Source organism: Lithobates pipiens, unplaced genomic scaffold, assembly GCF_037356315.1.
Source record: "Lithobates pipiens isolate NorthernLeopardFrog02 unplaced genomic scaffold, aLitPip1_a1.2 Scaffold_18, whole genome shotgun sequence".
Taxonomy (NCBI): Eukaryota; Metazoa; Chordata; class Amphibia; order Anura; family Ranidae; genus Lithobates; species Lithobates pipiens.
In genome coordinates this window covers 72169705-72194066 of record NW_027507758.1, presented here as the reverse complement: position 1 = coordinate 72194066, position 24362 = coordinate 72169705, and the positions used below count along the sequence as shown (strand labels likewise).

Below are 24362 nucleotides of genomic sequence, written 5' to 3'. Positions count from 1 at the left end.
CTATAGCTTCTTTACCTTCCACTTTTTACCTTTAGCTCCTTTACCTTCAACTATGTAGTGCAAGGGCCGGCCTGCTTGCATACAAATTGAAAGTGTTTAGGTGTGATATTATATGGTTTTAGTAAATCTAAAGGAAATATAAAGAAAATTGTAGTGTGTATCCAGCTTTAGTACTGTAATAAGGCCTTCCCTCTATAAACATTGCCATGGTAATGCCATATCTTCCTGCTATAGTGTGGCACGCCATGCCAGGAACTCAGGTGAATGTGTATGTGTGCTGCCAATTCTGCAGTGAGATGATCGGTGAATGACAGCCATGAGAAGGGGTTTAGCTGGAGGAGAGTGATGGCACTCCAGCACACTGCCGATCACTTTCCAGGCATCTCCTTGGTCCCGGGAAAGATGAAGTGCACATGCTGCCTTATTTTACTCTGATGAAAATCCATATAGACTGCATTAAATGTGTGCTAGAGAATGCAATGTACTGAAATTAAAGCTTTTAAGGTGGTCTAACATTTCACTGAAAGGAAATTTGGTGACTTTAGTAACCCCAAACCCAGCAGAAAAGCAGTCAACTTTGTAGGTTAGCGCGCTCCCAGCACAGCGACTAGGGTCTCAATGCAAGTCCCGGGCCCCAACAATCTGATTTGTTACCACAGTGATCAGTTACTGTGAGGTCCGCCCCTGTGTTTTTCTCTCTGTGAATGGAGACAACGTATCTCTTTGCTTGGAGAGAAATAAAGAAAGAAAAAATACCTAGATCAAGGCTTGATCTAGGTCAGTGCTAGAGTTAGCGTTTGGGTCAAGGGCAGGATTTTATTTTTAAATTAGCATAGCGTGTTTTAGGTTTGACAAAAAAAAAAAAGGGAAGCAAAATGTGCACTATCACTTCTGGGCTGTACTACAGGTACAAACAACAACGGACACACACAAAGTATTGAGACGACTGCCTTTACATGCACATGAACTTTAATGGCATCCCGGTCTTAGTCTGTAGGGTTTAATATCGGGTTGGCCCACCCTTTGCAGCTATAACAACTTTAACTCCTCTGGTAGCACAAGGTTTAGGAGTGTATCTATGGGAATGTTTGACCGTTCTTCCAGAGACGCATTTGTGAGGTCAGGCACTGATGTTCGATGAGAAGGCCTGGCTCACAGTCTCCGCTTTAATTTATCCCAAAGCTGTTCTATCGGATTGATGTCAGGACTCTGTGCAGGCCAGTCAAGTTCCGCCACTCCCAAAACTCGCTCATCCATGTCTTTATAGGCCTTGCTTTGTGCCCAGTCATGTTGGAACAGGAAGGGGCCATCGCCAAACTGTTCCCACAAAGTTGGGAGCATGAAATTGTCTTTGTATGCCGACACCTTAAGAGTTCCATGTGGCCTGCACAGAATCCTGCCACCAACCCGATAGAACACCTTTGGGATGAATTAGAGCGGAGACTGCGAGCCGGGCCTTCTCATCCATCATCAGTGTCTGACCTCACAAATGCGCTTCTGGAATAATAGTAAAAAACATTCCCATAGACACACTCCTAAACCTTGTAGACAGCTTTCCCCGAAGAGTTGAAGGCGCCCCATTACGTTTGACAATATAATGTATGTGGTATTATTGCCATCGTCAAGAGCAGGAGAATTTATTTTGGGTTATTCTTGGGTAGTAGGTTATGGTAGTAAGAAATATACAGCTACATTTAAAAAATATATTTTTTTACTATACTAAAAAAAAAAAAAAAAAAAAAGAAAAAAAAAAGAAAAAGAAAACAAGGAAATATCCATAACCATCCTACCAAATGAAAGCCCAATTTTTCCTAAAAAAACAAAGTATAATCTACCTGGATGCACAAAGTAGTTGTGATGATATATATGGCTTTATTAACACATGTCACAATTGTGCTTGGGCATTTAGATTTGTTTTACCCTTAGGTGTGAAGTGGTCAATACATCCCCAAGTGTTTTAAAATGTAAGCAGTGTATCTAAAACTGAACCAGTGTTGGCTTCTTCCAGCCTCCCGTATAGCAGAACTCAGACTAGCAGAGGAAAAAGCAGCCAATCAGTTGTGCAGTGTATATCAAGAACCTGCTGTGACAGAGATGAGCCCACTGATCTGCCGCTTTTCCTTTCACTGTCCAGTCACAGGCGAGGGGAGGGATATGACCTGTAAGTTACTTTACTGCAGCAAGAAAAGAAAATAAGGTCTCCTCCCCTACCAGACAGGGCCGAGTTCTGGAAGAGATGTGTAAATCTAAGGACTGGATGGGCAGTAATAGAAATCCTTTGAAGAAAAAAAAAAAAAAAAAAGCCACACCTTCATATGCATTTCATTTGCGTTTCCAGCAGCTTGCCTGGAGTTCAGCTAAGTAAGGACGATAAGACAAGATGGCTGCCTCTGACCTACCTTCTTAGATTCCTTTTTCCCTTTTTGTTCACTTTTGCTTTCTTTCCCTCTCAGAACATCAATGAAATCTTTCTTCGAGACAGACGACATCAGTTTACTTCTCTTTCTTTCAGAGCCTCCAGCTTCTTTCAGCTTGTCATTTACTTTACCCTGATGAGTTCTGACGGCATTAAATAACTGGACGACACCTCTGTGGGGGGAAGGGATAAAATTTAACGGTCAGAAAAGGCCACTAAGTTTCAATAAAAGTTTTACCAATAGAATGCCAGCAAAACAGCTAAAGACATTTCTATTCTTAACCAATTAGCGGAAAATTTTAAAGAGCTCAATAACTCAAGCAGAAATTTACAAGCAAATTAAAGTGAAGCATGACTGTCTAAAAAAAAAAAAAAAAAAAAAAAAAAAAAAAAAAACCACAAACACACTCACAAAGGTGGATGCAGCATTGATCCCATGCTGCATTTGTCCTCTGCTGCCGCTGCAGTGAGAACTGAGAGATCAAATGCCACTGATCGTTCAGTTCTCCCCTCTGCTCTGAGCAGAGAGCCAAGGCAGTCACCAGCTCTCTCTTCTGCGCCTCCAGAGCTCACTGGAGTGCTGGGCTGTAGAGGGGCAGGCTCAGGCTTTCAGCACATCGCTGAGAGGCCAGGCGCTGGTCAAGGGTTCTGGGTGGATTTTGACCATTTGGGATCTTTTCAGAGTCAAGACTGGCTCTGAAGTCAGCCACCAGTGGGTAACAGGAGTGCAGAACAAACTGAACTCCTGTGACTCATAGAAGTACAACCAAAAAAGCTTTGGCTATACTTCTTTAATCCAAGTAGCAACCCCTCCCTTTCCCTCTCAGTCCATGCAGCAACCTCCCCAGCTCTCAACCCAACCAGTGACCTTGCTCTTCCCTTTAGGTAATTCAGCAATGATCGTAAGGCAGACAGGGTGGGAGCTGACTGGACATACTGGGGTAGGAAGTTCCAGAAGATGGGAGAAGTCCTTGGGGTGAGCATGGGATGGGGTGACAAGGGAGCTAGAGAGAAGGAGGTCTTGGGAGGAGCGGAGGGGAAGATTTGGGTGATATCTTCAGAGGAGTTTGGGGAAGTAGCCGGGGGCGATATTGTGGATGGCTTTGTAGGTTATAATTATTAATTTTGAATTTAATGTTTGGCTAGCAGAAGCCAGTGCAGGGATTGGGAGAGAAAAAAAAAAAAAAAAAAAAAAATCAGAATTCTCTGCTAAAGCAGTGCCATAGGCACACCTTATGCCGGATGTTTATTTTTAAAATAAAGATTACTTTAAAAAGTGACACTTTTTTTGTTTTATTTAAAAGATGTCATACTTACCTGCTGTGTATTGATTTTGCACAGAGCAGCCCGGGTTCCTAATTTTCTCAGGTCGCTCACCAGCGCTCCTGGTCCCTCCGCCTCCTGCCAAGTACCCCCACAGCAAGCAGCTTGCTATGGGGGCACCCGAGCCGCTGCTCTGTGTGTCCATTCAGACACTGAGCCGTGGCTCAGCCCTGCCGCCTCTGTCCCCTCATTGGCTGGCTCACTGAAAGCTTGACAGCAGCGGGAGCCAATGGTCTTCAACACAGCCAATAAAGCAAATAATTATCAGAGAAATTAACTGTAGCATGGAAACATCCTCAGATAAGGACTCTGATATAGAAAAACGGTTATGATCATTGGCAAAGGCAGAAGGTATACATTTGGTCCAGAAGGGGGCCAAGAACACACCAAAAGCCAATTGAAAGGATGAGTTAAATGTACTTTTTTTGCAGGTAAACTGGAGGATGCTGAATATGTGAAAAAAAAAACACCCCAAGTGCTACACATTCAGCAAAACTGCCTCTGCAGTAAAAACAGCCTCAGGCTGTGCTTCATCCAGGCCATGCCACCAATGTGTTTCACCCCGCCCACGGGGGGTACCTCCTTGATCAAGTCCTGTGGACGGGCGAAACACATCAGGGCAGTGGCCTGTGGAGAGCCAAGTTGCTTTTACTAAAGAAACTGTTGGGTTTTGCTGAATGTGTGGCACTTGGAGTGTTCTTTATGCACATTTGCATCCATTTAGCCGAGACGGAGTCTCTTCCCTAGCTTGCATCCTCAGCAGGGTTCACTGGATTTGGACAGACAAGAGCCTGGCGCAGCACCCCTAATCTTTTGGTGTGAGGATGCTGAACATGTTGCAATCTAAATACAGGTGCAACATTTAATAAGTTCACGAAGGTAAACTTAGCCTTGAGCTAAAACCAAAATGATGATATCGCCATCATCAGAATGCATTTTATATTGTCTATTAGAATAGACACCTAGTTGTCTCACAATATATCTGTATATCTGCAATTGGGTTTGCCTCTGACTTATCTGTGGAGGGGGCAGTTGGAGGTTTGGTTCAATCACATTTAAACTCACATACGGCCTTTAAGGGGGGGGGGGGGGGGGAACAGGGAGAACAACACCCCCCAAAAAACAAGGAGAGGGGGTAGGAGGAGAAGGCAGAGTCCCCTACCAACTCAGGGGTCACCAGCAGAAGACGGCTCCAATGTCCTAATCTGTCCACTAGACCTTTATCTTCATCAGAAAATTCTTTACTCTCCAAAGGTTTGAATTAGACATTTATGTTTGTTTCATATGATCTTGGATGTAAATAAGTTTGCATGCAATCTCACCCTTCGGAAGCATTACTACCAAGATGTCCAAGATTGAGCCACTGATCACTCTGGCTCTATAATATCACAATCATCCCTGAATTTTAGAGAATTATGTGCAGTTCAAGATTTAGAGGATACACAGGATATATCTGGTGGTGAGCAATATGAAGCCACCCCTCCTGTGTAGGCCCCTATAAAAACACACTCTTTTCTTTATCCTGTTAACCACTTGCTTACTGGGCACTTAAACACCATTCTGCCCAGACCAATTTTCAGCTTTCGGTGCTCTCACAATTTGAATGACAATTACTCAGTCATGCAACACTGTACCCAAATGAATTTTGTGTCCTTTTTTTCCCACAAATAGAGCTTTCTTTTGGTGGTATTTGATCACCTCTGGGGTTTTTATTTTTTGCGCTATAAATGAAAAAAGACCGAAAATTTTGAAAAAAAACGCATATTTCTTTGTTTCTGTGACAAAATTATGCAAATTATTAATTTTTCTTCATAAATTTTGGTCACAATTTATACTGCTACATATCTTTGGTAAAAATAACCCAAATTAGTGGATATTATTTGGTCTTTGTGAAAGTTAGAGCGTCTACAAGCTGTGGTGCGAATCGCACAAAATTGATCACATCTGATGTACTGGTGGCCTATCTCGCTTCTTGTGACCCGAACAAGTCAGAAAAGTATAAATACCCCCCAAATGACCCCTTTTTGGAAAGTAGACATTCCAAGGTATTTAGTAAGAGGCATGGTGAGCTTTTTGATGTTGTCATTTTTTTCCCACAATTCTTTACAAAATGAAGATTTTTCATTTTTTTTATTTTTCTCCACAAAATTGTCATTGTAATAGGTTATTTCTCTCACGTGGCATGTGTATACCACAAATGACACCCCCCAAAAAATTCTGCTACTCCTCCTGAATATTACAATACCACATGTGTGGGACTTTTTCACAGCCTGGCCACATAGAGAGGCCCAACATGCAGGTAGCGCCATCATGTGTTCTAGAAGCATAAATTACACATCTAACTTGTTGACTATTTATTACACTTTTGAAATACCAGGACAATGACACGTGACACTGATGACAGATGGCACTAATACGTGGCACTGATGACACGTGGCACTGATGACAGATGGCACTAATATGTGGCACTGATGACAGATGACACTAATATGTGGCACTGATGACACGTGGCAGTAATACGTGGCACTGATGACACGTGGCAGTAATATGTGGCACTGATGACACGTGGCAGTAATACGTGGCACTGATGACACGTGGCACTAATACGTGGCACTGATGGCACGTGGCACTAATACGTGGCACTGATGACACTGGCACTAATACGTGGCACTGATGACACTGGCACTAATACGTGGCACTAATACGTGCCACCGGTGACAGATGGCACTAATACGTGGCACCAATGACGCGTGACACTGATGACAGATGGCACTGATAAGTGGCATTGATGACACGTGACACTGACAACAGATGGCACGTGACACTGACAGGTGGCACTGATGACAAATGGCACTGATACATGGCACTGATGACAAATGGCACTGACACGTGGCACTGACGACACGTGGCACTGACGACACGTGGCACTGACGACACGTGGCACTGACGACACGTGGCACTGGGGGCAGGTGGCACTGGGGGCAGGTGGCACTGGGGGCAGGTGGCACTGGGGTGGATGGCACTGGGGGCAGGTAGCACTGGGGTGGATGGCACTGGGGGCAGGTAGCACTGGGGTGGATGGCACTGGGGGCAGGTAGCACTGGGGTGGATGGCACTGGGGGCAGGTAGCACTGGGGTGGATGGCACTGGGGGCAGGTAGCACTGGGGGCAGGTGGCACTGGGGTGGATGGCACTGGGGGCAGGTGGCACTGGGGCAGATGGCACTGGGGCAGATGGCACTGGGGCAGATGGCACTGCTAGGGGAGGATGGCACTTTATTTTATTTTTTTTACTTTTTTTTCTTTCACAGTCAGAACGGCTGCCGCTGCAGCCGTTCATCTCTCCCCTCTCGCACTGTCTGTGCGAGGAGGGAGAGCGGCGCTGAGAGATGATCTCATATGTAAACATATGAGATCATCTCCCATTGGATACGCCGATCACGCTGTAAACGGCCGCTGTGATTGGCCGTTTACAGCGATCTGTGTTTGCCTGTCCCCGGGGGACACGGCGAACACAGAACTTCCGCGATGCGCGCCCGCGGCGGCGCGCATTGCGGAAGTAAACATCACGCCGTCCAGGGACGACAACCCGGACGAAGGCGCCTGCTCTACTGCCGTCATTCGGCCATAGGGCGGGCGCGAGGAGGTTAATTCCAGAGGAAAAGCCTTGGACCCTTTTCAGCAGACTGCCGAAAAAGATTTAACTCTATTGGCTTTACGTTCTGGAAGCAGGGGCCATGTGTTCAATGATAATCTTCCCTCTGAAGAGCGGCTGGCGCTTGAATCACTTTGTAAGGAATCAGCTATAGTGATAAATTTAGATAAGAGGGGATTGGTGGTGGTTCAGGATGCCCCCATGTATCAGGTGGAGGCCCATCGACAGCTGGCTGATAAGGAGATATATACTAAACTTAAGAGTGATCCTACCAATGATTATAAATGCATTTTGGGTATGTTGGTATTAAAAGGGGTTCGTCTGGGCATTTTGGCACAAAAAGAAGGCGAGAACATGGTTCCCATAGCACCTACGTCAGTGTTTCACCATCTTCCATAACCACAAAGGATTGGACCCGCTTAAGGGACATCCCATAGTGTCTGGGATAGGCTCTCCCAATTATTACAATGTTGTAGAGATTTGGTATGTGAAGATGGTGATACCTGGATAACGTGTGATGTATCCAGCATCTACTCCGATACCTCATCATATGGGTTACGGGCTGTGGAATCTTTTCTTAATCATTTTAGTAACTATTCAGTGATTCACAAGGAATACATTTTGGCGGGTCTAGATTTTTTGTTGACCCACAATTTTTTTTTTTCGATGGGGAAAGAGATGCGTGGCAGCTAGTGGAGCTCGGTTTTCTCGCCAACCTATACATGGGTTAGTGGGAAAAGGACCGCATTTTTGGGGATGGAAACCCTTTTCGTTCATGGATTACGTTTTACCGGAGGTTTATATACAATTTGCTGTTTGATTGCTCAGACACTGAAGGGGATTTGGATTTTTTTTCTTGATTACTTGAATGACAACTGTCTGAACCTGCAGTTTACTGGGCAGATGAATGGCAAATCAAGTTCCTTTTTGGATGTCACACTTTTCAATGAGGAATGCCACGTTCAGTCTAGTATATACAGAAAATTCTAATTCCTAATTCTGGGAATGTGCTACTTCGTGCTGACTCTGGACATCCCCTCCATGTCACGCGTGGCATTCCTGTAAGTCAGTTTCTCAGACTGCGGAGATTATGCAGTAGAGATGATGATTTTCAGAAGGAAAAAAGGAGTATGAATAATAGATTTTTGAAGAGGGGCTATGGTGAAAATATGCTTCATAGGGCCATCAACATTGCAGAGGGTACAGAAAGAGAAACTCCTGTGCAATAAAATGCCTAGACAAGGAAGCATTAATATTGCAGTTTTCTCCACCCGCTTTAGTCATGAATTTCAAAAAATCTGAAATATCTTGAAACGTCCTATTTCCATCCTCTGAGGCTAACATTTTTGCCAAGGTTTCGTCAGGAGGTTACAAAGCAGTATCTCATTGGGCCCTCTCTTTAAGTAACTCATTATCACCTAGTGAGTTTCAGATCAGGCTCTATAAATAGGACCTGGCTGGATTTCAAGGGGGTCTTCAAATGTGGATCTAATCATTGTCCATGCTGTCCTTGTGTTGCAAAAGGAGATAAATTCCAGTCTACTACTACTACCAGAATGTTTAATATTAAGAGTTATCAATTGCAACACAAGGTATGTGATCTATTTGATCACCTGTAAGGTATGTAAAGTACAATACATAGGTCACACTATGAGAAGACAGACTGTTTAGATTACCATATTGGGAACATTGACCGCAAACAAGCCACCAATGTAGGCTGACATTTTAATCATGTTCATGGTGGTGACATCAGTCTGTCACAAATACAGAGCATAGTGAAGATCAATCCATCCTGTGTAAGCGGGAAGTATTCTGGATATTTTCTCTTAATACCAGAATTCCCCAGGGGTTAAATTTTTAGTGGGATTTAACCCATTTTTTATGATTGATGTATGCTATTGTATTTTGGTCATCCAAGAATTCTTTGATTGATATGCAGAGGTTATTTATTTTCTTATTATTTTTCCACTGCATGTCAAATGTCCTGTGTACCTGGTATCTCATCTCTTCAAATCAAGGAAGTCTGCCTTTTCATATTTGAGTAGTGTGCAGCCTTTTAGATCAGGGGGAGATTTTCTTCTTTTCCTTTAGTTATTAGAGGTTGATATATAGAATAGAATTTTTCTGTGTTTTTGTAAACCTTTTTTCCTAAATAGAAGAATTTATTGGTTTGTATTTGCAATTGCCGAGTCCAATTTGATGATTTGCACCTGTGCTGTCATGTGATTTATGTGTTATAAGAAAGACTGCAGCTTTTGCAATTTTGTGGTTTTGACAAAGCACTTTTACAGTGTGAAACATGTCAACCTACCTGCATTTCCCCTGCCTGTACCCATCCATTGCTTTTAGTATATTTATGCTTTGTTAAAGTTCTAGTTTACTTCCTATGTGGATGTGCTGCCGATTCAAAGCTTTCCTGTTCCATGATTTCTGCTGCAGTGGCAGGGCGTGCACCCCACCTCATAGAAGCAAGCTTGGAGTTTTACCGATTGTATCCCATGTGAGCAGCAGTCTCTTCTCTGTACCTTACCTTAGTTTTATCTTTTAACAGACAGATTGGCAGTTGATAGTTGAGATAAGCCCAAACTCTAGAGAACGGCAGTTATCATGCAATAGTGCACGTTGACAAAACCGCTCTGCATTCTTGCTTTGTACCTGGTGGCGATTCTCTGCAGATTCCTCTCCACCTCTTTGTCTCTGACCACATCTGGTTTCACTCGGCACATCATCTCCCACTGTCGCTTCTTATCAATCTGCAGTGGACAAGAGATGTCAGGGGACATGCAACATACCAAAAGAGCAGTACCAGAAGATAGAGAGTTCTATAATCTCTGCTTTTCTTTAACCTTTTCCAGCCATCAGGAGCTGGCCAATAAAAATGCCAAAGGGAGTGTCGTTGGTTTCCCAGTCATATGATCACTGTAGCTGGCTGTCACACAAAAGCCTGCCGCTGGCACATATTATGCCTGGTACACTGCCCCCCCCCCCCCATCAACCCAGCTGAACAAGAAAACAAAAAAGCGCTTTGACAGAAGCCGGATGTACGGCGGGCTTCTGTCAGACCGGTTGCAGCCAGACATGTGTACGGGGCTTTACTTTTCATCAGCATACTAGATATCAGTTCTTCTGTTGCACAAAATGAAGAGTGCCAACACTGTCATGCCCCGCAGATCAGTTATGTACAGTTTCCCCAACGTGCATTGGTCACTGGAAGTTTTAGTGTTTTCAGGCGTGTTTCTCGAGACTGAAAATAAGCTGCACCCATGTGAGGAGTTCCAGCTTAGTGCTGGAATAACTAAGTCTTAAGATGTGCAATAATGAAATCAAACATGAAACTCCCAGTGCAGAATGCCTGTAACATGTGCATCTTTGTTGGGAGGCAGGAAACAAAATATCAGAGGATGAAGATTCTCTTGTATCCTGTCTACAATCATCTACATCATCTTGTAGGTAAAAAAAAAAAATGCAAAGCATTGCACCCACGATCAGCAGGGTGCCATGAGGGGCTTTTTGCAGATACTCTAGCTGTCTGCTTGTACATCATATGAACAGGCAACTACCTACAGCTCTCAAAAGCGCTCTGGTAGTTCACTGAGAACTACAAGCCGACAGCTGCAAAGGCTGGTCAGTATTTTTATTTTTAACATTCGCAGAACACTGTAAATGAATGACGCGGTCCAGCATCATGGGTTGTGACAGTGAGCAGGGGGAGAAGTCGTACCCCCCCGCTCGCTGTCAAAATAGGGGAATCGGGGGGCTGCAGAGGCCGGTGCATCTGTAACATATTATGCCCTGAATATAGGTGCAATGTTTTACAAAAGGTATTCTTTAAATGTGCATGGAATTAGTGCCATTGGTGCACTCATAGAATGTGTTTTTTCACCGAATACACATTCCGTTTTATTACTGACATTACATTCAAGGCATGCCGTGAATGACAACTGTTACAGATGCTTGTGCTCTCAAGTAAACTATCAATGGCTGGTGTCATAACGGATCACATCTGCAGCACTATAGCAACAGCAAATCAAACAAAGGCCAAGATGGCAGCTTCCTTGGCAATAACAAAAAAAAAAAAAAAAAAAAAAAAAATAGGAGGGTTTGGTTTTCCGCTTTAAATCTTCGTTCACTGAGGACACCAATTGATAAAATATTCATGGATACCAGATTGAAATAATTTCTTTTGTGGACATTTGATTTTGTTTGATAAAAAAATACTGACATTGTTTTTGCACATGTTTGGTTTAGTTAGGTGCTGCCTATTCATTTAAAAAGTGAATTCTGGGTGGATTACTACTAAATTCTTTATATACTGATTACATATCTATTGTAAATTAACAAAACGTAAGAAGTCGATATAGCCATAGTGTTAATATAGGCATGTTTATTATTGACTAAGTGGGGATAGATAAGAATCCCTGACAGGTTTTTATTGGCATCTGTGTCCCATTCAGGAGTTTTATCTTTACTGCCTGTCCCAGAAACAAAGCAGGAATGGGAAATCTCTCTGAAATGGGAGTCGGTTGGCTGCTGTTTTTCCAGCATGAACGTCCGACAAACCGACATACACACCGGCAGAATGTCAGCAAGTATTTTTTGAACCGGCAAATGTCTACCGACATTCTGCCCATGTGTACGGGGGGGGGGGGGGGGGGCTTAAACGTGAGCAAGCAGCTCTGGACAATCATGCTGGTGCATTTCTGCATATAAAGAGGCTTTAATCACAGCTGACAAAATCTTCCACAAGGTAGCACACAAGCTGTAAAAGAAACCTGTTCCAAATTTTCTAAGTAAAGGGACAGTTTACTGTCCTTCAGATTTTAGTGGGGGCCAGACTGTGGCTAGTGGGAGTAAAAAATTCTCTGACACCAGGGAGCATAAACTATGCCCCATCACTGGTTTTAATGGGAGGAAGAAGTCCCCACTGTTGGTGTCAGTGGGAGGAATGGTGTTTCATCATTGGCATCAGTTGATGGAATAGTGCCCCAGGGGTCAGATGAAGGCAAGCAAATGGCAACATCCGGCCCTCGGGCCACGATTTGAAGACCACGGTTCTAAACTATAATCACTGAATAGGCAAAAGGTTACCCATTACAATAAGGCACAAATAGGCTCCACAGGCTGGAGGGAGAGTTTTCAACCTTAAGTTGCTACCTTAAGTATCGAGAAAACCCTATCTACTGATCCATTTGACAAGCTGTTTGCCTGAAGGATCGTATGCGCAGCTGGAAGAGCCACGTTTTCATCGTTTTTTTTTTTTTTTTAAACTCCTAAGCTATGTGTAAACTCAAAAGGTAAGCAGATGGAACCCACTAGGTTCAATCTATAACTAAAATACTGTATAAAGATAACTTTTACTTTACAACTAAGCATTGGCAAATGAGCCAGCTTGTCCTCATCCCACACAAAGACCAGCCTTCAAGTTCAGACCTCACCTCTTTCCTCTTTTCCAACTTCTCGAGCCTTTCCCGTGCCTTCTCTTTCTCCAGGGCTTTGCTCTTTACCAGTATAGTGCCGGCTTTGTCCGGCATCTTTTTGTTAAGAATTTTGGCCATGGCATCAGCCCAGCCTTTGTTTGGATCTCCATCAGGCTCATCATTGTCCTCTGACTCATTCTTGGTGGCTTCAGGCTCGCCAACATCTTCATCAGATGAGAAACCATCATCGGCAAAATCAGAGCTCCCTTCTGAACCTGCAGCAAATTAAAAAAATAAATAAAAGTTTTTAAATTTTTCGATTCCTTCCAGAACATATGTTAAGAAAAAAAAAAAAGTGAAGACTAAAGATGCAGTAGTTAGGCTATAAAGAACATCGGAGGCCCACTTTAAGAAGACCTAGATTTATATTACCAAAGCCAATATGTATCCCCACACCAGAGATACAGATAAGAGTAAAAATATTTTCTCTGAAGATGGCAGGAAGCGTTAGCTTACTCTTGGGATATTGTTTTCCAGTGCTGCATGTGGTCTGTCTTAAGTCGATAATAAAAAGCAGATCTTTGTGGAAAATGAAGGAGGACCTGTCACTGTTCCCTTTCATGGACATGTAAAAACACTAGGTGGTCTCAGGAAAGGAAGAGCTTCCCTCAGATAGCTACAGCTAGGAATCTGTGCAGAGATGCTATAATCTTAAAAGCTGAACTCCAGGCAAACAGCTAAATACACAGATGAGATACATATACGGGAGCTTTTTTTTTTCTGTCTCAGGATTTATAATTCTACCTCTACAATACCGAGATTTACACAGCCCTGCTGGGTGAAGGATGCCACTGTCTCGGTTACAGTTGTAGACTGCAGAAGGAATATAGAAGCATCCCCTTTCCATTCTGGGTAGGGCTGCAACTAACTATTTTCATAATCGATTAATCAGCCGATTATTTTTTCAATTGATTAATCTGATAAAATCATATAAAAAAAATAAAAAAACGTAATATGCCATTTTTCCATTTATTTAAAAGTAATAATGAAAAAACGGAGTCCCATGGATATCCGCTTGCTCAGTGGGGATCGCCGGAGCGATCTCCGCTGAGCAGGAAGATGACAGGTCCGTCTCCGCACACTGCGCAGGGACGGACATGTCACAGCGCCGCTCTCCTCTATGGGAGATCGGGTGACGACGGACCGCAGTGTCCGTCGTCACTCGATCCGATGACAGATGGAAAAATAGCTTTTTCCTCCATCACACTTTTTCGGATCGGAGCGGCTCGGATGTCAGCAGACATGTCACCACTGACATCCGACGCTCCATAGACCTCTATGGAGCATACATTCAGGTCCGCCTGAAAAACTGACGGGCGGACCTGAACGGATCATCCTTGTGAAAGGGGCCTTACACTCAAACTGCAGAATAAAACACCAATGATGGAGTAACACTATCCCCCCCCCAATAAAATGCAGCTTATTACAAGCATAAAAAACAGTCAGCATATCACTGATGATTTGCGCCAAGCTCACCACCGATCAAAGTTCCTCCAAACAGACCGCCGTGATGAGTCCCGGGATGACGCCTATTGGCGCAAATCATCAGTGATATGCTTGTAATAAGCTGCATTTTATTGGGGGGAGATAGTGTTATACCTTTTATTTAAATAAACAATGTGGCTGTGCCAAGCAAGTGGAAAGGCTTAGATAGATAGTAGTTATTATCTAATCCTAATAGATAGTAGTTAGTTATTAGTTTAGATTTGTTGTAAATTTGTCTGCGACCCATGAAAAAAACTAACCCCGTCACTTCCGGTGCGGCTCCGTCACTGAAACAGCTGATGGCGGCCCTTTACCGCGCATGCGCCACTTCAATGCTATTAACAGCGCATGTGCAGGATATTTCTTTAGCGGTGGAGAAAAATTATGGACTCGAGCAGGCGGAGACTTGCGGGCGGAGCTGGACAGATGGTTAGAACATTAGCAGCAGCCCCGCCTACCCCACTAACATGCCCCCGAATCGCGCAGGATATTCGTTTACTGGTCGAGAAAAATTATGGACGCAAGCAGCTATTAACAGCGCATGTGCGGGATATTTGTTTAGCGGTCGAGAAAAATTATGGACTCAAGCGGGCGTAGACTTGCTGGGAGGGAGAGATAGAGTGGAGCTTGGAGAGGGGCCCCATGCATAGCACTGACTACATGTACAGTACTTTCTGGGCACAGTGAGGCGTATTTATTGGCAGAACAATGTACATGTAGTCAGTGCTATGCACGGGCCCCGCCCCTCTCTCCAAGCTCCGTTCTACCTCTCCCTTCCAGCAAGTCTACGCCTGCTTGAGTCCATAATTTTTCTCGACCGCTAAACAAATATCCCACGCACGCGCTGTTAATAGCAGCTTGCGTCCATAATTTCTCGACAGTACACAAATATCCCGCGCATGCGCGATTCGGGGGCATGTTAGTGGGGTGGGCGTGGCTGCTGCTGTTCTATCTGTCCAGCTCCGCCCGCCCGCTTGAGTCCACAATTTTTCTCCGCCGCTAAAGAGATATCCTACGCATACGCTGTTAATAGCATTGAAGTGGCGCATGCGCGGTAAAGGGCCGCCGGCAGCTGTTTCAGTGACGGAGCAGCACCGGAAGTGACAGGGTTACAATTTACAACACCACCGCCGGGTGTGCCAAGATGGCCACCAGCTCCGGAGCTAGGCCGAAGCCGCGGCCTTTCCTAAGGCAGCGGCTATGGACTGCTCCGCGGATCGCATGGTGCGGACCAACTAATCGATAACGAAAATCCTTGACAACGATTTTCATTATCGATAATGTCGATTAATAATTTCAGCCCTAATTCTGGGACTGTCTGGGCATCAAATAAGCAGCAGCAAACTGATGAGACCATCTTTCTGTTCAATCTGCTCTCGCCTATCAGCACAATCTTTAGCAGCACATCAGCATGCAAAATACCTGACTGGCTCACAGTTCTGCCCCTCTCTCTTGCAAGAGGCCAATACCAAGTCAAACTCATGTACATTACGAGGCTGCAGATTCTGCACCACAACGAAATAGCAACCCATACATATGAACCGACTGAGTTTTGTAAAACAGCACGATTTGCAGGATCGGGTCAGAAAAAAATAAAATACTGGTTCTGCACCAGTCTGGTTTGAATGCAGCAGCGTGAACCCGGGCTTAAAGTGGTTGTAAAGGCACAAGGTTTTTTACCTTCATGCATTCTATGCTAAAAAAAATGTTTCTTTGTGCAGGAGCCTCCCTATAAGTGACCTGAGCCCCCTCTTGATCCAGCAATGTCCATAAGAGCCTTGCCTCTCCAGGGACTCGCACTCTTGATTTGGAAGGCGCAACGAGGGACCTGAGAGGAGGGGGATGTGGGCTGCTCTGTGCAAAACCACTGCACAGAGCAAGTATGACACGGCTTTAGAATTGGGAGGGGGACAGGAGGTGGCAGGTCAGATCTTGACGCAATCAGAAAGTGTCAGAATTCTCCTATTAAAGCAACTGCTGGGTTTGGGGCAGCTGGGGCAATGGAGAGGACATCCACAACTATATGCAAGTACCATTAGGCACCGGCATTGTGTTGTTGCATCCTGTTCTGTATAATTATTATACTGCAGGTCTATCTTACAGCTTAAAGTGGTTCTCCGCTAAAGAAAATAAATAAATAAATAAAAAATAAAAAAAAAGGAAAATCCTGTAGCTGTTGACTTTTAATAACAGGATAATTACCTGTCCAGAGATCCAATGGCAATCACACCGAGGCCGGTTCTTCACTAGCCTTCAGGTACCCGTTGCCAGCATCTAACTGAGCAGCCAGCTCTGCTGCTTGCAGCTACACAGCCAGCTGCCCACTATGCAATGTGTCGGGACTCTACAGGTTAAAGGACCGCATAAATAGCTGCAGATGGACACCGGTGGCAAGAAAAAGCGCCCAGAGGCGATTCAGTTCGTATAGGTAGCGCTATATAAGTCATTCATTCATTCATTCATTCATTCATGCAAGCGTGATCCTCGCTGTGCTTTGTGATTGGTCCTGCAGTCTTCGGAGACTAGTGACAAGTCCCACAAAACTGCGGGAAAGGAGGGGGGGAGGAGAACTTCCACTCTGATTGCTTAGGTGATCCAAGCAGGTGTGGGAGTGGGTGCCTGTCAATACTCGGTACCTGCACTATGACTCCGTCTAATCTGGAGATGTTTTGGGGACAATGCAAGAAGGGGAGGCTCAGAGCAGACAGGATCAAACAGCTATTTAACGCAATGCAGAGGATTAAACCGCTTAGGTTCCACAAATGAGTATAACAAGCATGCTTTACTGCATATACAGACTGATTCTATGCGTTGTGGGTTTAGTAACACTTTAAATGAGCAACCCAATAAAAAAAAATGTGAATGCATAAGTGACTGGTGTCTAGATTAATTTTTTTGTAATAAAAAAAAAATTTAAAAAAGCTCCCAATAAGGACAGGAGTAAATATGCCCACCTGTCATCCTTATCAGGAGTGTTAAAATCTTGGTCCCATGCTGCACTTTGTTGTCACTTTTATAGCTACTGTGCTCTGTAAGGCTGTATAGGTCTGTGGGAGAGCAGCAGGGGGACCAGGTGGCATCACATACCTGGCTATGCTGCAGGGGTTTAATGAGACTAGGTGTATATTCAGTAAAGGTAAATTAATCAAAGATGAAACAAAAAATAAATAGTTTTAAACAGCCACATCTTTATCTTCAGCAGAATAAACCGGAAGCTGGAGAAGAGGAGACACACAGAACGGACATGGAGGAAACTTTATAACAAACCATACAACCCTGTCCCGGGAGAGAGACTACACACCAACAAATGTGAAGGGGTTAAAGCACAAAGCGTACTTTGCAGTGAAGGCCGCCAGTAAAACGTAGCGCTTATGTAAAGGCTCAATGTTCTGTGAAGGAACTGCCCCAAATAACCACCAAATCTACTATTCTCTGAAAAATCTCCTCCATATCATGTGTGAGTGACCCACTTTAAAAATGGAAATGAAAACAGTCCTGTCTATTGCCTGATTTCCGTACCTTTTTTTTTTTTTTTACAGCTGAAAAATAAAATTTGACATTTTATCTGCTTACATTTTGTCTCTGGTTCTTCTTTCCCCCCTCATTAACAAGCTCATGAAGTTTTTAAAGTGACACTAAACAATATACCGTAGTTATTTTCCAAAAACAATCCATAGAAATCCACTACTCAATGGCGCTGTAATCTAGTTGTCATTAAATCTTCGAGTTTGGACAACCTGGGATTCTCTCACTTTGGAGGGATTAACACCCAATTCCAGATTTGACTAGGAAGTGAAGAAAATCTCCTGAATGGGGCTCAGATGGCAAAAATATAACAAGCAGGGGTTATAACCCTCCCTTACTCTATGCCTCTTTCAGACGGGCAGACTCTGGCAGCAGATCCGCCTGCTCAGCAGGAAATCTCTGCAATGAGCAGGCGGATGACAGGTCCATGTCTGCTCCGCTTATACGGAACTGACACAGCCCGCTGTCTGGATGGAAATGGACCATCTGTTCATTTCCGACTGTCATTCGATCCACCAGACTGATGGGGAACAGATCCCCATCCATCTGTTTTTAGCATTAAGGATTGGATCAGATGTCCCCCGGGATCAACTGACAGATATCCTCTGACATCCGCTTCTACATAGAGGGCAATTGATGGTCTAATCAAGTCCACCTAACAAACTGACAGGAGGACCAGATCAGTCTGCCTGTGTGAAAGGGGGAACTCACCTAAAAATGCACCAAAAACACACTGGAGCACCCATGTTCTTATTTAAGGTGGGGGGGGGGGGCTGAACTTTGTTGAAAGTGGCTGCTGGGTAATTCAAATCCAAGCTCCATGCCACAATGAAAGATCGCTGCTCTGTGTGATCCAGGCACTAGTGAGGCAGCATTTGGTGCCCACTGGTGAGGCTGCATTTGGTGCCCACTGGTGGGTTTTTGATAAAAACCATGGGCAGCAATCAGGGCTGGACTGGGACAAAAATTTGGCCCTGGACTTCATCATGGCCGGCCCACTTTAATTTTGAGTGTCTCCATCAGCACTTCCCCTTACATCAGAGTGTCCTCCCTCTCCTCCCACGTGTACTCACAGTTTTGAAGGCAGCTTCTCGTTCCTCTCTCCAGTCATGTGATACGTGACAAGTGATAAAGGGAGAGAGGATGGAACATCTGCCAGCTGTCTATCTCCCTCTGCAGGCTGGAGGGAGCAGAAAGCCTAATGCTTTCTCCAGCAAGTGACGGCAGCTGCTACTCCTAACAGGAGTGAAATTGCAATCACTCACTGTCAGAGAGGAGCGGCTCCAGGACTGCACCTGACCGGCCCACTGAGCCATCGGCCCACCGGGAAACTCCCTGTAGTCCCAATGGCCAGTACATGCCTGGCAGCAATCGTGATGGAAAAAGGTGATAAGTTGCATGCAAGTACATAACATTAACATGATAAACCAAAAAGTGCTCGTATGAGTCCATTCAGCAACAGTAAAGGAAAACCGTTAATTAGATGAACGAACAACAATCTAAGGTGCTTATGCACAGCAAAATCCAAAAGGAATCCTCTACCTTATGACATCACCAACAATAAAGTCTGGATGTCCTCTTACCCCAAATAATGAATCCTCTATAATGGAAGATCGCATAGGCATTTGGATATCCCAGCTGCAACGTATCCACGGAAGATAGTGCAGGTGGTGTGCGCCTCACAAACCGTTCCTCCTGCACTGAGCTTAGATCATCCGGATAACCCAGCGATACCAAAAATAAACAAGGGGCTCCCAGTGTAAAAAAACCCTTCTGACAGGTATTTAAATGGTAGCGCACAGAATATTAAAAACAGCAGCAAACGGTACCAATAAAACAAATTCAATGATGGGTCTGTGTATCCTCTGCCCTAATCGTAATGCATTGCGGAATCGAATTGTTGACAACATGATAAATCTTAATCAAATCGAATTGTGAGACCAGTGAAGATGCGCAGCTCTAGTAGAAGTGTGGCAAATGTGGGGCTAGAAGGCCGCCAGAGTGTTTTAATCTATCTCATAGATTGAAAAAAGGGAGGGGAGTGCAATAAGGTTCTGCAGCATTGCCTTGTTCTTGCAGAGCTGGTCAAAGTTGCTCATGCCGAGGCAGAATTATATTTCTGCGTTTGGGAAATCTATTCTTACCATTTCCCATGATGGCTGTTGTTGCACGGACAGAAAGTCCATGGGTGCCACCATCTTGGATGTGATGTCAGCAGCACCTGCAGAATCAGAGGTGTCACTCAAGTGACACTATATTCCCCTTCACTTGTCCCCTGGCAGCTATATAAAAGGATAAATAATGAGGGGAGGGACAAAGGAGCTAGGCCAGCACAGATAGCGATTACACACTCCCAGAGGAGGAGAGGACAACATGTAAGGAGGGAGGGGTCTGTGCTACAACATTAACTCTTCTTTTGAGTAGTCAAATTTCCTAGCACATTCAGAGGCATAATTAATGGAAGGGAAAATGCTGCAAGCACTGCCCTTGCTGCTGCCTCCCACCAGCCTTTCAAAGAGCTTCTTTGCTCTAGGAAAAAAAAAAATAGGATTTTTTTTGTACTCACCGTAAAATCCTTTTCTCTGTAATTCACTGACTGACACAGCTTTCTCTCTTTAGACCATTGGGTTGTAAACTAGAACTTTCCAATTCCACCCAAGGGGCGGTCCCTTAGGTAACAACCCCTCAGCATGCTACCGCAGCCTCAGTATGTCAACAAGCAGCATAACGTAAAGAAAAATAAATATGAGGGGCGGGTGCTGTGTCAGTCAGTGAATTACAGCGAAAAAGGATTTTACGGCGAGTACAAAAAAAATCCTATTTTCTCTTATATTCACCGACTGACACAGCTTTCTCTCTTTAGACCATTGTGACGTCCCCAAGCAGTGCCAAAACCAGATGTGGGAAAACGGCATAAAACTTCATTCACCATGGCATGTGGGAGCTAGTACAAACTTCACCCACAAAAAACTAGTGTGTGGAAAAAAAACACAAAAAAAACAGGGTGATCCTCAACGGAGAAGCACTACCCTCAAACCACACCAAAGACTGTGGTAATGAATGCAACAGTGCATTAACTTAAAAGGTACTGAGAGTGAGGTGCCAGGGGGGGTCGCTGAAAAAAAGACAGCCAAAGCTGATATTTGTCCTATAATGAATGGTGCTTAAAGACAATTTCTGGTCTACTGCTTGCTGTAGAAACAGCAGGACCCTGGATATAGAAAAGCAGCGCGGACGCCATCCTTTCTCCTCAGACATGGAGATGTAGGCCCTCCAGGTACGATGATATATCTTCCGAGAAGATGGATTTCCATGCTCTCAGCATATTTGGGATCACCGAGTACGAAGACCCCAGTTCCTCAACACCTGGCTCTCAATAGCCATGCCATTAAAACCAGCGATGGTAAAGCACGATGGAGAATAGACCTTGAGACAGAAGGTCTTCTCTTAACGGCAATCGCCATAGGGCGTCCGCCACCAGGCACTAGGTCTGCCTACCAGGGACGCTGGGGCCATCTGGGGTAATCAGTATTACTGGGATCCCTTCGGCCTCCACTCTGCGGAGCAGACGTGGTAACCGTTTTAGAGGAGGAAAGGCATAGATCAGCTGGTACTGATCCCACGGAGCAACCAGCGCGCCTGAGGCATTCCTGATTGCCTTTCACAAGACTGGGAGGCACCCTCCCCACTGGCTCATGAGTGATGAGGTCAGGCAGGTTTAGACATAAGATCGAACCCTCCTGAGCTATACTACCAGGAAGCGGTTGCCAGTCATGCTCTGCCTGACATGCCGTGGCGGCATTGCTCACGGACTGATTGATCCGACAGCTTCCTAGTGGGATAGCGAAGGTGGATTCAGACTCCCGTCATCCCTACTCATGATCATAAATGGCGACTGTCAGCGACAGCTTGATCAGCATGCTGGGAACATGTACTAAGCATCCTTTTAAGAATAGTAGTGCCCATATATAATCCTAGTGGCCAAAAGCTAGGCATTTGGACTTGGTGACAGGGTCTCTTTAGCCACTTAAGCCCTGGACCATTTGGCTGGCCATAGACCAAAGTGTTTTTTGCGATTCGGCACTGCTATTTTAACTGACAATTGCGCGGTCGTGCGACGTGGCTCCCAAACAAAATTGACGGAATTTTTTCCCCACAAATAGAGCTTTCTTTTGGTGGTATTTGATAACCTCTGCGTTTTTTTGCGCTATAAACAAAAAAGTCAATTTTGAAAAAAAATAAAATAAAAAAAAACAAACACATTTTTAATTACTTTTTGCTAAAATAAATATCCCTAAAAAATATTTAAAAAAAAATGACCAGTTACACTTACCGGTAACGTCTTTTCTAGGAAATCTTCCAGGACGGCACACCTGAGAGATGACTGGTCCACCTGACAGGAAACACAATCAACAACGAATTTAAAAGTCCCCACCCTTCCCTCAGACCCTCAGTTATGGTAAAGAAAATCCCATACCAGTGTCAGAGGGAACATTCTGTGAAGAATCAATATATCACACCAATAAAACAAGGGTAGGGAGTAGGCCTGCCGTCCTGGAAGATTTCCTAGAAAAGACGTTACCGGTAAGTGTAACTGGTCATTTTCTCCAGTCATCTTCCAGGACGGCACACCTGAGAGGATAAGCAAGAAGTTCAGGCCTACCTTTAGGGCGGGACAACCGCTTGTAGGACCTTCCTGCCAAATGCCAAATCCTGAGGGGACAACAGCTCCACTCTGTAGTGCCTCAGAAATGTTCTATGGCTCGTCCATGTTGCTGCTCTGCAGATCTGGTCAATTGAGGCGCCTGCCCTCTCTGCCCAGGAGGTCGCTAGGGATCTAGCTGAATGCGCCTTAAGGCGGGTTGGTACTGGTTTACCTGCCTGTCTATAAGCTATGGATATGGTCTGTCTAACCCATCTAGCTATCGTAGATTTAGATGCTTGAAGACCCTTTTTCTTCCCTGAAAAAGTGACCAATAAATGACTGGATCTCCTAAAGTCTTTCACCCTTTCTAAATAGACTAGGAGACAACGCCTGACATCTAAGAAATGAAATCTTTCTTCTTCCTTATTCTTAGGATTCTGGCAAAAGGACGGGAGAATAATCTCCTGTGTTCTGTGAAATAATGAAGCAACCTTTGGCAAATAAAGAGGATCCTGAGTGAGGATTACCCTATCCTCTAGGATGCGCAAAAACGGCTCTTTAATCGACAGAGCCTGTATATCACTCACCCTCCTGGCCGTAGTGATAGCCAGGAGGAAGGCCAACTTAAATGATAAAAGCTTAACCGAAATTTGAGCCACCGGCTCAAAAGGCCCCCTTGTTAGGGCATCTAATACCAGGGACAGATCCCATGGAGGGCAACTGACCGACCTAACTGGAACTACCCTTTCCCTGGCCGATAAAAATCTTTTTATTAGCGGCTCCTGTCCTAGCTTCCTATCAAAAAACACGGACAGGGCTGCCACCTGGACCTTTAGGGTGCTAACTGCCAAACCCTGGTCCACCCCCTCCTGAAGAAAGTCTAGGATGGTGGGTATCATCTGGAGAGCCCCCTCCTTAGACTGTAACCAGTGGGAGAAGACTTTCCAGACCTTTGCATAAATCTTTCTGGTGACGCCTTTCCTACTGAGGAGAAGAGTATCTATCACTTTTTCCGAACAGCCCCTGTCTCGGAGTATTTCCCTTTCAATAGCCATGCTGTCAGAGAGAGACGACCCGGGTCGGGGTGAAAGACTGGACCCTGACTGAGTAGGTCTCGTTGCACCGGCAGATGCAGTGGGGGAGCTATCGCGAGACTCTGAATGGTGGGAAACCAAACTCTCTTGGGCCACCAGGGTGCTATCAGTATCAGGACTGACCTTGAGTAGGTTAATTTTTGCAGGACTCTGGGAAGGAGCACCAATGGGGGAAAGGCATAAGCCAGTCTGAAATCCCATACTTGTACAAGAGCGTCTATCCCTTCTGCTTCTTGATCCTTGTAAAGGGAGAAAAACCTGAGAACCTTCGCATTCTCCCGGGAAGCGAACAAATCTATTTCTGGCTTGCCAAAATGTTTGCACACCAGGAAGAAGATTTCTTTGCTCAATCCCCATTCCCCCTGAAGGATGGGCTGTCTGCTTAGAAAATCTGCTTGCAGATTGAGTGAGCCCTTTATGTGAATCGCTGACAATGAAAGGACCCTCTTTTCTGCCTTCACAAGGATCTGTTGCGCTAACCGTCTTAGTTTGTCCGACCTTGTCCCTCCTTGGTGGTTTAGGTATGCCACCGTGACCAGGTTGTCCGAGAGGACCTGAACCTCCCTGTCCTGCAGTTCCTCTCGGAAATAGTCTAGGGCTTTTCCTACTGCCAGAAGCTCCCTGAAATTGGAAGACTCCCTGGCTTGGCTGTGGTTCCAGGACCCCTGGGAATATCGGTTTCCCAGATGAGCCCCCCAACCCCAGGCGCTGGCGTCCGTGGTTACGACCAAAGGGTTTACCTG

General features: G+C 44.9%; 1 protein-coding gene across 1 annotated transcript in view; it reads right to left on the bottom strand.

Annotated features, from left to right (window-relative positions):
- Positions 1-24362, bottom strand: part of RRP15 (ribosomal RNA processing 15 homolog) — a 51865-nt gene that overhangs the window by 15889 nt on the left and 11614 nt on the right. The window contains exons 2-4 of the mRNA XM_077485779.1: positions 12829-13085; positions 10049-10146; positions 2400-2589 (exon numbers count right to left, since the gene is read on the bottom strand). Of these exons, the coding sequence (XP_077341905.1) occupies positions 2400-2589; positions 10049-10146; positions 12829-13085 (545 nt within the window). The remainder of the gene's footprint in view (positions 1-2399; positions 2590-10048; positions 10147-12828; positions 13086-24362) is intronic.